The sequence below is a fragment of the Euprymna scolopes genome, chromosome 36 (genome assembly GCF_053919585.1).
Source record: "Euprymna scolopes isolate OS-2025 chromosome 36, ASM5391958v1, whole genome shotgun sequence".
Taxonomy (NCBI): Eukaryota; Metazoa; Mollusca; class Cephalopoda; order Sepiida; family Sepiolidae; genus Euprymna; species Euprymna scolopes.
In genome coordinates this window covers 61,972,854-61,987,731 of record NC_136517.1, presented here as the reverse complement: position 1 = coordinate 61,987,731, position 14,878 = coordinate 61,972,854, and the positions used below count along the sequence as shown (strand labels likewise).

The following is a 14,878-nucleotide window of genomic DNA, read 5'->3' as shown; positions in this document are numbered from 1 at the left end:
ATAAAAATAAAGTTGCAACACTCACTATCACTCTTTCTCCACCTTTACTCCCTCCACCTTTCTCTTTCTATAAATTACATGCTATATTTTTAAATTGTTCTTCTTTGCTCTTTATTAGTACAAGACGGAGATTGATTCATATGGATAGGAGGGGAGAAATTGGCATTGTGTGTATGTAATTTAAAGAAATCTACTATATTTACCACTTTTTTTTTTTTTAGAACCTTGTTTAATTGAAAATGCTACTTTAATTTATAGAAATAGGCATATGCGCTTTTTTGTTTTTTGTCTTCATTTTTAAGACTCGAAACAGGGGAGACAATTCAAGAAGTTAGTTTTCCAAGCTCTATATTAATACGATATGTTATACGGTATGTTATTTTCTGTGTCATAAATAATTTTAGCAAGAATTCTTCATAAGTTTTGGTTTTGGTTTCGATTGTAGCTGATTGCACTCCAGTATTCTATATTTTTTATCAAGAATTCTTCATAAGTTTTGGTTTCGGTTTCGATTTCGATTATGGCTGAAGGAACTGAAGTTATATATATATATATATATATATATACATACATATTTTTTTCATAAGTTTTTATTTTGGTTTTGATTCAAGCTAATGATATGGATATATTTTTTTTATTTTTGGAATTGCAGCTTTATAATATATAAAAATCGATAGAACATTAATTCTATAATAATATATATGGAATCTGCAAAAATTAAAATATCATATTTAAGCGTACTTTACGACCGGGCTTTGCCAGGCATTCATGCTAGCTTAGATAAATACTTTTGCAGTTTTAACAAAAGAGCTACAATAATATCAGAGCATCTCTATTTACACTGAACATCTACAGAATCCCAACATCAATATATTACATTTGAATGAGTCCCCTGTGGAATTTTCACATGTCCCACTTGTGACTGTTTAAAACTATAAATTTTAACAATTTTTATTTATTACGAAAGTTAAACTTTTGTAAAAAAAGAAAAAAAGTCAGTTTCTAATAATCACTGTTTAAAATTTTATAAACTTTGATGCTTATTTTTATTTATTCCAAAGGTTTTTATTTTTTTAAATAATCGGGATTTTTTTTTTAAAGTTATACATTTCAGAATTCTTTTCTTAAAGATTTTTCATTAAAAAGTTGGTTTGAAAAAATTCATTCATTTTAGAAAAAATGGAAGAAATGTAATTTATTTTGAACTTCTTATTTTCTAAAACTTTTTAAAAATTCCTTTTTAATTCAATAAATGTTCAGATAATGCTTTATTTTGTGTTAATCCAAATTTTTTGAACATGAATTGTTTCCTGTTTTGAATCTTCAAACGTGAAAACTAAAAAATTGTCTTCAAGAACTAAAGTGCACAAGTGCCTATAAATATTGTCTTAATGTCGATCCTACCTTAATTTTTTTTTATTAATAAATGAACATCAGTTTTAAAAAGCTTATTAAAAAAATACATAATCAAAACAAAAGTACTCTAGGCAAACACATGGATCAACTTGAACATAATTTATTTTTAATGTCCAGGTTTACTAATTTTCTTCTAATAGAAAATTTTTTTTAAACATTTTTACATAAAAACTGAATATGAATGAATGTACTCCCAGGCAACTCCAACCACTATAGCAAGTAAAACAATTTTTTAAATGTCTTTCTAATAGCTAATAGTGATGATGGTCTGGACCTTCTCTGTGATGATGACCTTGAGGTAGAGCCTGAGCCAGAACGCATTCCACGAACTTTGCGTGAATATAACTCTCCTTCACTCTCCAACACTCGAGTTCTCGAACAGAAGTCTCTTCCTTCTACAAATGATGAACAGGTAAGCATTTTAAATATATTATGTGAAATTAACATACCACTGACAAGTATTCTTAGTTCGATTTTGTTACTTAGTCAGGGCCATGTTTGAATGGAAAAATTTCAGAGACTCTTTTAAAGGTAACCATGTCATGACTTTTGAGCAAAGATTTTTTTGCCTTGTTTTATCTAGCTGTTTCAAGCAGGAAAGACATGTTTAGGGTGCTGTCCCTAATAGAGAAATTAACTATATCAATCATATCTCTGACTCTCATGTATATGAAAATAACCCATCTGTTTTTGTGTGATTGCTCTCTTTTTAAATAAACCTTTTATAATTAATCAGAAAATCAATGTTTGCATTTGCCCAGGTGCGTATATGGCGGCCATATTGGATTTACAAAATGGCCGCCGTAAGATGTACATTTTGTAATATCTCGCCTTCTAAATAAGCGGGAATACTGATGTTAACTGCTAAACCTACATTTTCAGTGTCCAGGAAGCCAATGGGGGTAGTTATAAAATTTTCCCAGATTTATATATATTGGAATTTACAAAATGGCCACTATAAAATGTACATTGATTTTCTGATTCCTGAGACAAAAACCTTTCCAAAAATGTATAGGTTTGCAAATCTCCAAAAAGTTCCCACAAAATTGCATTAGGAACCTGACTAAATGTGTAGATTAATACTGTTAGCTAAATCATGCCAAAAAAATGATTCTACTTTTTTTAGGTGATTATGTGTGAACACTTTGAAGAACTTGGTGGAAAGAAAAAACAATTATTTAAGAATTTAGAGTGGGAGATTAGTTTTGTATATAAATTGATCATAAAATGATAATTTCCGGACCATTCTAACTTTAGGAATGTTCACTAAATTTTTTTTTACCATTAACCTTAAGTCCAACTGGCAAGATCATAAAACCATGCATAATCATTTTAAAAAAAAAATTAAAAAAAGTAGCCCCCCCCCCCCCGCAACACGCACAAAAAGAAATGCACAGAATTTATTTCCCAGAGTAAAATAAAACTTTTTGATTAACTGCTCTAAAATGCTAGAATATCTCTGAAATGAGCTCGCTTATTGATCAGTTGAATTGATCAGTAATATTTTCTTCTTAGATAAATGAAGTTCCAGAGAGTAACCATAGAGCAATCTCTGTATTCCCTGATGTGGTACCTCCTACTTCCAATAAGATGCCAGACCCAGTCTCTGACCCACCCACTGAAGAGATCTTTCCTCCTTCCTCACCTACCAATGTGCATGGAAATGAGATAATACCAGAAAATACATCACATTTGGAAACGGTTCCTGGAAGATTCACCGGTAAGAAATCCTTATTTTTACCTAGCCTCTATTTACCAGTGATCTGATCCATGATATATATTAAGAAAACTTGATAGAATTTAGTAGCTAAGTCTTCCATTGTACAATTTGGCAAAAGTGTTTTGTAAATTCTCTTCTCATTTACAGTGTAACAACCGATTGGCAAAATCTAATGGGAAGTTTTCACTTTGAAATGAAGTGTCGTTTGTAAATGGCAAAGCGCAGATATGAAGAAATAAATTGGATCAAAACGATTCTGTATAGATCAGCAATAATAATGATATGAATACGCTTGAAAAGAAATTAGTCCGAAATGATTTTTATCCTTGGCCCCCAAATCAACAAAGATTATAGCATTCCTTTAATGGCCTGGTCAATGCGGTGTGATACTAGTTCTGTGCAGTTTTAGGAGGTTGATCCTCCCGGGCTTTGCCTTCTCTCTTTGAGAAGGTTAGTTTATTGCTAATCAACTGGAGTGCCCTTAATGGGAATGCTGAAGGGATTGCCCAGGCACTTTTTGCAGGTCAGAGTGCCTCTCCTCTGAGGAGCTGATTTCTCAATCCCATTTTCCTAATCTGGTGTCTTGCAGTGGGAGAGAACTAAATCTCTCCATTGGTATGGTTTAACCCATTGTAAGGGCAAGAACTCTACTTAAAATCTCTTCTAAGCAAAGATGGCAACTTTTAGGTACAAAGTTATTTTCTTTTAGAAGTAATCAGTTTCTCTTTTAAATACAAAATATTTAATTATTTTCTAGATAAACTTGTTATCCATTTAAGCCTTTGTGCTATTTAGGTTTTTGTATGACCCAAACTGCACAGGATTTGCAAATTCACCTCCTTAGTAATATCTTCAGTTGAGTCTACATGGCCGACATGTTTTGTTGAGGAAACTTAAATATCTTTAATAATATTGACGATGGGAAAGTACCATTTTTTGTATTGGTTTCTGTCAGATATGAGGCTTATAACTGATTTGCATGTTGAACTCAAATAGAAGACTGAGTGCTAAAAATGTCTAACTTGTTCCATTGTTTCATTAAAATTTAAATATTTTGCTTCCTTCAGGAGAAAATTAATATAACCTGTATGCTTGTCTGTTCCAAATTTTCTCAGTAACAGGAGTTTTCCAAGCATCCTACCTATGGGAAACTTCATTTAGGAAGTGTATTTCCAACATGTATAGTACAAAGTAAATAGAATTCTTTAATGTCTGCTGATAACATATTCATAAAATCGTTAGTTTGTTGTCATTAATGCTGTGAGTTGTTGATTAGGAACCGTTCAAATTAGTTTCTAGATAGACTTTTATTTAACAAAAATAAAATCACAAAAAGGATTTAGACCAGAGACCCACATAAAAACAGACAATTTACCTCCTCTCTTGAGCTTGCATTCATAAATATTCATAATTTTCTTTTTCCCTCTATCAGTCATATCCCTACAACAAACCAACAAGTAAATCAGAATATAAATATTTCCACAATCTATTACATCATATTTGGTTTAACACATGGTTTACATGTTGACATGCATTGGACAGGATTTAAAAATTGACTTCCACACTAACCTAATCATTAGTCTTTATTTATCCCTCTTTCTCTAAAATCCATACTTTATCACTTTTTCCTATGTTTTCTTTGGCCTTCCCCTGCCAACTGAGCTTGTTCTTCATCTACTAACACAATCATTATTATTCATTAAATTTAACCAAATCGACACAGTTTTCTGTTCTGCACACGTTTCTCTATACAACCCATAGTTGATTATTCTCTAAGGTCATAGAACTAAGCTTGTCTTTAAGACTTGCATTACACATCCATCATTTTCATATCATTTCTCTCCATACAACACATATCCTCAACTGTAATTGGCCAAAAATAAAAATTTGTTTTTCAGCTGAAGCAATTTTTGGATTTTTTGTTCACAGATTTACCCGACAATAACATTAAATCTCCGAAGCTTCCACATCATAAGCAGACCCCCATTTCCAACGAGTTTCCCACTGTTGATGCTGATCCCACACATGTGACATCCACTTCTGACTCTAACGCGTCAACTACCACTAGCCAACCACCTGCTTTGCTACGGCGTTGGCAATCAAGGAACCGAGCAGAAGAAACTAAACCCTCAACAGAAAGTGCAGAAGTGGATACAGAAAATTCACCTCCGAGGGAAATGCGGCGAAGAAGCTTCTTTGCAAATGAAAAATTGTATGGTCTCGATACATCCAAGATGCAGCAAGATAAACGTTTTATTGTTAGGGATATTCGTGAGTCCTTGGAACCAAAGACCAGCCCAGCTTTTTTTCCACCTAGGGACGATCAGGTAAGTTTTTTTCTATATTTATTGTTTGGTAACGTTCTCATGAACTTTTAATCATAAATGATCGTGAGATAAAGCAGAATGAAATTCAGTAGTTTTTTAACTCTTTACATCAAGAGTTATGCCCTCTTCAATGGTTTCTAAATTAGAAAAATTACTTTTGTTATCCTAGATGGCGCTGTTGCTACTCTTTTCATTGCAATGGTCATAAACTAATTTGTATATAAATGGTGCTTTATTTTTAACCAATCACAATCTGGTTGTGATGAAGGTTTATAGATTGATAGGATTTTTTCAGGTCAGCTGCCATTAGTTTGCTTCCATCTTGTGGACATTGATGAGATTCAAGATGATTATAGAAGAAATGAAATACATTTTTATTCTCAAATTAGAATCATTTACAGATTTTCGTTTTAGTTGTGAAGTTAATAAACATAGATTAAAAAATAGAAGATTAACAAATAATAGTTAATTAATATGCCTTTTATCAAAATCAGTTAAATATCAGGATGCCCTGATAGTTTGGCAAGAGTTTTTTTTCCTTAAATAGTGGTGATGAAGAGGCACTTGTAAAGCCAATTCATGATGGGTCCACTGTGACATGTCATTAATAAACCAAACTTGATAAAGTCTCGATTAGCAAGGCCTATCTCTCCATTTGTGATCAGTTTAAATATTTGAGGGGATTTTTCTTACATTCATTAATCTTTTTCTTAAAATTCATAATCTTTATTGATGAAAAAAAACAATCTGGATGAATGTGAACAAGAAACCAAATTTGAAATTTAAAAAAAAAAAGATCATCTCAGTCTTTCATTATTAGTTAAAATGTGACATCTAATAAAAAAAATTTTTTTTCAATTGTAGGTGACAAAAACAGACACGGGCAAAGAAGTTCAACCAACATCTCAAAAACGGACTGAAGTAGCCACAAGCCACATTGACGTAAAGTCATCTCCATTGGTCATACAAATTCCAACACAAAATAATTCAGAATCTCTTCTGCAGATCGATGTGAACAATCAACAAATGATGCAACCAAGAAATGGGTAAATAACAACACGTAGCAATTACAATCTGTATAATAACACTGTTAATGATTAGCTTTAAAAATCTGGACAATTTAACATACCTTTTTTTTTTCTTTTGAACTATTAACCTTAAAGAACTTAACATACATTTTTTTTTTAAATCTTTACTGTTAATTTTATTTATTAATTATCTTACTTGTGTTTGGAGGCTGCTGGAAAAGTAAATGAACTCGTGAAATTCCATGCCGAATCATAAAATGATTGAGGGCAAACACAGACCCCACAATGTTAAAAGCAGATACTCAAAAATTTGTCATTTTGAGTCTATGCTACTTATTAGTAATAGTATGATAAAAAATACCATGGTTGTTAAGCATTACTTAATTGGACATTTTTTTTTTCTAATTAAATAAAAATGTTGTCGGTATCAATAATTTCAAAATAGGAATTATTAGAAGAATTACAGTTGGAAATTGAAGTTTACAAACCATGCTGAAATAATGTTATTTAACATCTCAGCTATTCCATACTTTACATACCATAAATTCTATCAAAAATAAGTCTGTAAACTGCAGGAGTAATCAAAACAAAGTGTAAAAAGCCAAACCTTTGTATTTATCAGCAAATGTACCTAAGCACATTTTTGTACTTCTGTGCTATATTTTTTATACGATTTTCAAGTTCAAGTTTTGTGGTTACTTTTTTCTTATGAAATTATTAAGTGAAAGTAAAAAATAGGTACCATGTCAAAATGGGTTTCTAATTAATGTTATTCCAACACATTCCAAATTAATGTTATTTAAAAACCCATTTTTATGTTAACTATTCTGTAGGAGCATTTTTATTTTCGGTCGTAACAACTGGTAAGAAGAAAAATAATTTGAGGGAGCGTGCTATCTGTATGTAAAGGATTGAACATGGTGTATATCTAAAGAAGTATTTGTTATGGGTAATATTTTTGTAAAAAGAGAATTATTGTAGGTTAAGAATTTATTTTTTGTAATCAAATGTTTTACTGAATTCCATGCATATAGTCAGCCAAATACATCTTAAAATAAGAACATAAGTTGCATGGAGCAATTCATATTTACCTCAGAAAGTTCTAATGGGTGAAAGATAATATCACAACATAAAAATTGAAATGACGGTCCGAGCTGAAAAATGCCTCCAATGAAGGAGAAATGTTGGTGATTGATAGAGAAATGGTTGTAGATTTTTGTGTAAGTAAAAGTTATGTCAACTTCTAAGTATGACTTTTTGTGAGTTGGGTAGATTGGAATTAATATTGGAAACTTGGAAATCAAAAGAAAATGACTGATGATTTCCAGATGCATCAGTTATTAAAATATATATATACATACATAGGACCTGCATTTATAATCCTATGATGATTGAATTTACAAGGGAAAAATCGATTTTATAATTATAGATAACATAAAAATGATCATACATTGCTTTTAATTTTATTTCTGCAATTTTTCCCCATTTTATTCTTAATGCAAGAATAATCAAACTTTTAAAACATTTTTGTTTATTTGTTTTTATTTTCATTTTTTTTTTTGTCTTAAAATATTTGTAATTTTAATCATTTTGTTCTAGAATTTTTAGATGAAGATATATAGTTTGTATTTTTCTAACTATTCTCATATTGGGTGCTATGTTCACAATATTGGCTATAATGTTTGATGGAATAAGAACAATCTACCACCATGGGTTAATAAACTATTCAGTTTGAAATTCCATCAGACTTCCAAAAGATTTTTGCAAATTTAATGAGAAAGATTGCAAGTTTGAAGAAGATGCACCTGAACAAGGTCGTAGGTTACAATGGTTTAAACATAAATATCACAACTAGCATGAGGATCCTAGTCCAAATAATACAAATTATAAATCCTCATTTCAAAATTTTTTAAACAAAATGAAAAAAAAAAAAAATGATAAATGTAATTATTTTTGTATTATTTGTACTACTGTTCACATTTTCATTGTTATTTTCACATTTTAGTTGATGTAACCACCAACCTTAAGGTGTATTTTGTCAAACTCGGGAATCTGTACAGAATTTCAAACCGAACCCTTTATTTAATCGACGGGTTGTATGCTCTCATTCTGTCTGCCATAACCGGGTAGAGTTCTGAATAATTTGTAATTGTATTTTGAATGTCACCCCACACTGAAGATTGAAACTTCGATATCCAGAAGAGTGTAACTGACAACTTAATTTTATCAAGTATTTATCTGTTATGCCATAGATCTTTGCAAACTGTAATTATTTTGTCAGAAATGAAATTCAATAGTTATTTAAATTCCTTGAAACAATTTAAGTAAAATGTTTTATATGAACATAAATTTATATTGTTTTTTGGTCTATTTTGTCATTTTTCAGTGACAGTCATCTTCCAGAATGTACCTTCCATGTCGACCTGAACAAACAGAAGCCGATCGAAAAAGAACTGATAAGCCAAATTACTTTCAATTCTGGTAAATGTACATTTCAATTGATTTGTGTTTAGTGTTGGCTTTGAATAGATTGACTCGTTTTTGCCTGTTTAATGTTTTTTTTTTTTTCTTTTCAAAAAATGCTTGTGTGACAAAATATTTGGAACTTTTGCCAAAAAAAAACAATTTCATTCCATCAAACACTTTCTAGATGAATAGAAACTGGAACCCAGGGAGCACAGAAAATAGGTGACAATGTTGATATTTTGCAGATTTTCAGAAGCTGTCAGTCATATTTGGAGGAATGTCAGATGTGATGATGCATGTGTTTTTATAAGGGCATCCTGACCCTATGAACAGCTGATCTAACTGTAGAGCTGTTGTTTCGACCTTTAGTAGTGAGGATGAACCATATTAAAGTGGAGGAACCAGTTGTGGTTGTGAAACAACTTGCCAAAATTACTCAAGCACCTGTAGCCATATAAGTGCTATGAATCTAAGTGCTATAAATACAATGGCCTTAATCATTTTATCAAAGATTGTGTACAGAGGAGACAGACCACCTGTTAATGCTGTTATTAGTGCAACAAAATTCATCATGTGGCCAGAAATTGTCCAAGGAATGAAGTTGGGGATGAGACATCAATGCTAGTTTCTACTCTAGCCACAATGTGAACTTGGCACAATCATTAGTCATCGTTGCCGATGATGATGCTTGGCTCTCTTCGACAGTGGGTGCTTATGTTTCATTTTGATTGTAACCCTGTCAGTCATGATCTCAGCAAAAGATGACGGTAACTATATTGACTGGCAGAAATGGTGCTATTAGGATTTAAGATTTGTACAAAGACTGGAAGTATTGCCACCATTGATGTGCTGGTTATGTAAGGGAAACTTCTCGATTTTGATGTTGGTTTGCATTGAAGTCATCCAGGCACTTTGTTGTTCACAACACAGTGGAAGGAAGTGCGGATTGCAGCATGGAAATGATCAGTGGATCGTGTACCAGAAAAATTGGAAAATCTGATTTCTGAATATCCGATGTTTGATAGATTAACGATTATTAACACGAGTTGCAGACCTCAGTAAATGATTGGTTGCTGCCATTTAATGAGGTGTTATTATGACTTTGCTGCCATTTAATTTGCTGCAGAGAGAAAATGCGAGGATGAAGATGACCAGAAATAAATGTATCCATTTGGACTTCAGAAGCGGTTATATTTACAGGACGAAGATATCCTCAAACTGGGTTAGGGTTAGTCTTAAATGTAGCACGTCTAGTAATACGGGCTGTGCTTAAGTCTGTGTTAGCCCAGTGGTTTCACATGTAAGAGTGAGAGAGAAGCTGTATCTACTTTGGTTGAATTGCTTTATTCCATTACTAATTCAGATCCTGGTATCTGTGACACTTTAGTATAGAGAGGAAGAAATAATTGTCGCACTATAAAGGAGTACTCATGTAAAATGACCAGCCACCCGCTGTCACTTGTGAGGAGTGCAACAAAGGGGAACACCTACCACCCAAAAAGAGATTACGATGCTTCACGTGTTGGGAGGGGGGGGGGCTTCTCTTCGCAAATGTAAACTTTTGTAATTGAAACTAATTAGCATATGTGGGCATCAGCTGAGGTAAATTGGAGGCAACTGTTGAATTCTGAACAGTTTAGAGCAGTCATTCAAGTTGAGATTTGTCAATGTTCAATGCAGTGATTTCCTTTAATTTCATGACAGAATTACAAGATGACATTGACTGACTCCTTCATTCAGGAGCAGGAACATAATCGACCAGCTTGTCAGATCAAACAGGCAGTCATTCATTTTGATAGAATGTGTGGTGACTTTGCCTTCAAGCAAAAAGTATTATCACAACATTAAAAATATGAAGGAACTCTTTAAGAAAAATGATAACAGCTGACATTATAGCTTCCCTTAAATAAAAAAATATCAGAAAATATTAATTAACAAATTCCAAAACTCAAAATATATGCCTCACACTTTTACGACACTAAACTTTAAATGGCTGTAAATAGGATCTCATTAAACAAAATCAATCTACAAACTATTTTTTCACAATCCACCCCTCCATATATAGGGGAAAGTAAAAATAAACTTTCTTTAAGGGTAAATGTTTGCATTAATGATATTTTTTTTGTTTTGTTTTTTAAGCTCATGCTTTGTTTTTACTGGAAAGATACAGAAGCAGTGGGGAGAGTTCTGCTGAAAAAAATGGGGCGAAGATGGGCTCCTATATTTTTCACAAAAACTCCTCTACCCACCTGAAAGGAAAAATAGGATTCTTACAATGAATTAACCCTAATACTAACCATAAATCCAGTTTGGCAATACCAAAAATTAGTATTGTTGTAGATGAGCACTCTCAGCTAAATCATTTTGTCTTTTATTTTTATATCTTTAACATGCACTCCTAAAATTGGACACCATTTCTCAAAATACTTTTGACCATTTTGTGAAATTTCTTTTCAATTCTGTAGAGAGCAGCTTTAATGCGAAAACTGAGGATGACCTTGAAATGGAAGCAACCAAAAATGAGGAACTGCGAATTGCTGGTGAAAATAATATTGCAGAGGAACGGCGCCTGATTGAAGAAGAAAAGCACAAGCGTCTTGAGGAGGAACGACTCCGACGGGAAGCAGAAGAAAAGAAACGGTTAGAAAAGAAAAAAGAACAAATTCGTATTGAAGAGGTTGGTTGGCTAAATTCTTAATGATTTTGATCCATTTTTCTATTATACTAGCGAGGGGTACCCGGCGTTGCCCGGGTGTTTGTAGGTGTGTGTGAAAAAAACAGGTGCCCGTGAAAAAACAAGCCTTGACAACGCGCAGTTGGAAAATAGTAAAGTGTGAAAAAAAAACAGGTGCGCGTTTTTGATTGATGTGACGGCGATAGCTATTCAGCAGTTAGCATTTTGTACAGGACAGTTTTTAATGAGGTCAATAAATCGGTTTGTTTGTTTTTAAAAACCTGCTCCCTTGTCTTGAAATGAAAGCTACCGTCTGATATGACGAAATCGACATTGACCAAACGTTACTTACTGGCTCTGGGCCTGTGATTAGAGTCGAGTTTCGCTTTTCTTTATACCGAAAACCGAATGTAACGCGTGCCGATGTGGGAAATGTGGAATAATTAACATTTGAAAGTCAATAAAATTAAATAGACAAGCGAGCTCCGTGGTTAACTGCGAGATATTACAATTTATAGATGATATAAAAAGTTTTAAGAAGTTGTGAAGCGAGCGAGCGCTTCTCTGAAAGAAGCCTTTTGTGGACATTGAGGAAAAGCGTACATACATACATACATATATTTTCGCTTTTATATATATAGATTAATGGGATAACTAGAATCTTTGACAGTCATAACAAAACCAGTAGTTGATATACTCTTAAGGTAGCCATCTTGCTGCTCTATTCCTTAGCCAAGTTACCCACTCCCTTCCATCATAGTAGCCTTATGTGTCACTGCCAGTGACACAAAAGGGGCTACTACCAGGCAAATAAGTTTAAAAAAAAAAAGAAAAAACAATACCAACAACAGAATCCAACTGATTGTCACAAAAACTCATACAATGCTGGTTCATGTAAATTTACATTTTTTTTAACTTCTGCTTAACTTGAAGTCAGCTTATTACAAATTCCTTAAATATTCGTAAAATAACCACCGTTTATTTCAAACAAAATTAGCATTTATTTCATTAACAAACAAACAAATATCTTGTCATATTAGTATAATTTTAAGGTTCTTGTCCAGAATTCCCCCTATAACAATAATAACAAACGAAAATAAAGAAAAATCTAAATGATTTATGTACCCGACGAAATAAAAATGTCCTATTTCAAAAATGATGTAAATTGATCAAATAGTTTTATTTTTCTGAAGAAAAACATTTTTAAGCAATTAATGGGAGATTATTGTTGAGTTACTTCCCTTTATTTTCAAAATAGCAGACAAGACAGACGCTCTTCCATTACTCCTAAAATTTGATTTTCTTTATAAAAATAAAACTACTTGATCAATTTACATAATTTTTAGAATATGATATTTTCATTATGTAACAGGCATTATGCATATTTTCCTTTTATTTTTGTTTTTTATGTAAGTGGAAATTCTGGACAAGAACCGACTTCAGTTTATGAATTTATTTTATTCTCTAATATAAGGATGTTGTAAAGAGAAGGACAATTATCAAACCTGGCAATCAATTCATATAAAAATATATTTAGTTTTATTAACAACATATAACAACTGGGAACAATTATCAAAATAAAAGGTTTGGTTCTTTTCTCTTGTTGGATGGCCTTGTGTCGTGTGGTTAGTAGAAACTGAGTTAAGTGTTTCGTAAAATGTTCCAAGTACAAAAGATGATGTTGTTTGTAAAAGACGGTGTTATAGATATGTTTCTTCTTTTGCCACTGTGAGTTTGTGTACTTAGTTCTGTAGTTGTTTCTCATTTTGTATCAGTTGATAGAAACAGTTTTAGCCACATGTTTCCTTGTGGCAGGTTTGAAATAAACCAAGTCTGACAGCTGATGGATGCAAAGTGCAAGAATATTAAAATGTGTTTTTTTTTTAATATTGCAGAATTCTGTGCTTTTGATTTACTAAAAGATGATTTTTACTTGTATTTTCTCGTCCAGTAGAGAATTGCTTACTTCTGCAGCTTATCAAACAAGGTTCTACAAACTGAAATTGGGTTATACTGCATCCTATACTAGGAGAGAACTTTACTGCCTTAGATACTACCCTCAAGTGTTTAAGGTCTTTTTGTACAGGGGTTTGTCAGGACAACCTGGCATGACGACACATTTCTCTACAAGTAAACCCTGACTAAATATTCAAATTTACATAGCCCAAATAAGATCTTCCTGGTATGGCCGATCAACACTGGCTTTTATGTGGAATGAAACACTTTCTCCAAGTGATGTTACTTGAAGTAGCAGCACAAAGCTGGTTATAGAATTCTCTAGTTCATCTTATGCCATAAAACAGATCAACTAAAGTTATTTCATAATCTTATTTTTCAGGAGAAGCTTGCCCAAAAGAAGAGGGAACTGGAACTAGCCCAACAAGAAGTTGAAGAGAACCGAAGACGTCTTCAGCAAGAGCAGCAAATGATAGAACAACAAAAACTTCAGCAAGAAGAACGGCTGAGATTGAAAGAGGAAGAATTACGTAAAGAGGAAGCATTGAGGTTGCAAAAGCAGCAGGAGCAGATAAGACTTTTGGAGAAAGAGAAGGTGCGCCTTCAACACTTGCAAAAACAAGCGGCAGCTCCAGTACACGCTCCGCAGAGATACCAGCCACAGGTCAAGCCAGCAGTCAATGTCGAGGCATCAAAACCCCAATCCTTGCCACAGTACAACCAAAGTCATGTGTCACAATCCACCAGAAGTTCTAGTAAGTATATTCTGTGATTCGTACTTTACCACGACACCAAAAAAGAAATGGCTCACTAAAGATAGTGAAAAATTTCATGTAACTACAAACAAAAATCACTAGAGAATATGACTTTTCATAGTCCAATCAACAACTGAAGCCAGATTAACTTTTAGATCAGCTGCATATTTCAACTGATCCAAGGGAGATAAGTGAAAAGCAACACCAGAATAGATATACAACTTGCAGACAGATGTTACATAAAACTGCAAATGGAAAGTGTGGGGTGGGGTGGGGGTATAATAATCTGTATAACTTGTACAACTTTGCTCGTATAATTCAGACTTCACTGAATAAAGTGGGTAGTCTAATACCGATATCCCTTATATTTTTAATCTTGTTTGGACTCTATTTCAAGTTTAGTTTTCCACTAGAAGAGTTATGTTGCATTTGTTTAAAAATTAATCTAATTTTTTGCATAGATTTTATATTTTAAACATCATCTAACAAAGTTATCTTGTTGGATTTTCAAATTCAGACTAAAATAGCAATGGAGC

General features: G+C 32.7%; 1 protein-coding gene across 5 annotated transcripts in view; it reads left to right on the top strand.

Moving 5' to 3' along the window:
- Positions 1 to 14,878, top strand: part of LOC145260535 (uncharacterized) — a 452,053-nt gene that overhangs the window by 400,212 nt on the left and 36,963 nt on the right. For all 5 annotated transcript variants that reach the window (XM_080118742.1, XM_080118741.1, XM_080118746.1 and 2 more), the window contains 7 exons: positions 1,668 to 1,828; positions 2,932 to 3,136; positions 5,066 to 5,463; positions 6,328 to 6,509; positions 8,878 to 8,972; positions 11,423 to 11,634; positions 13,970 to 14,342. In XM_080118742.1, the coding sequence (XP_079974868.1) occupies positions 1,668 to 1,828; positions 2,932 to 3,136; positions 5,066 to 5,463; positions 6,328 to 6,509; positions 8,878 to 8,972; positions 11,423 to 11,634; positions 13,970 to 14,342 (1,626 nt within the window). The remainder of the gene's footprint in view (positions 1 to 1,667; positions 1,829 to 2,931; positions 3,137 to 5,065; positions 5,464 to 6,327; positions 6,510 to 8,877; positions 8,973 to 11,422; positions 11,635 to 13,969; positions 14,343 to 14,878) is intronic.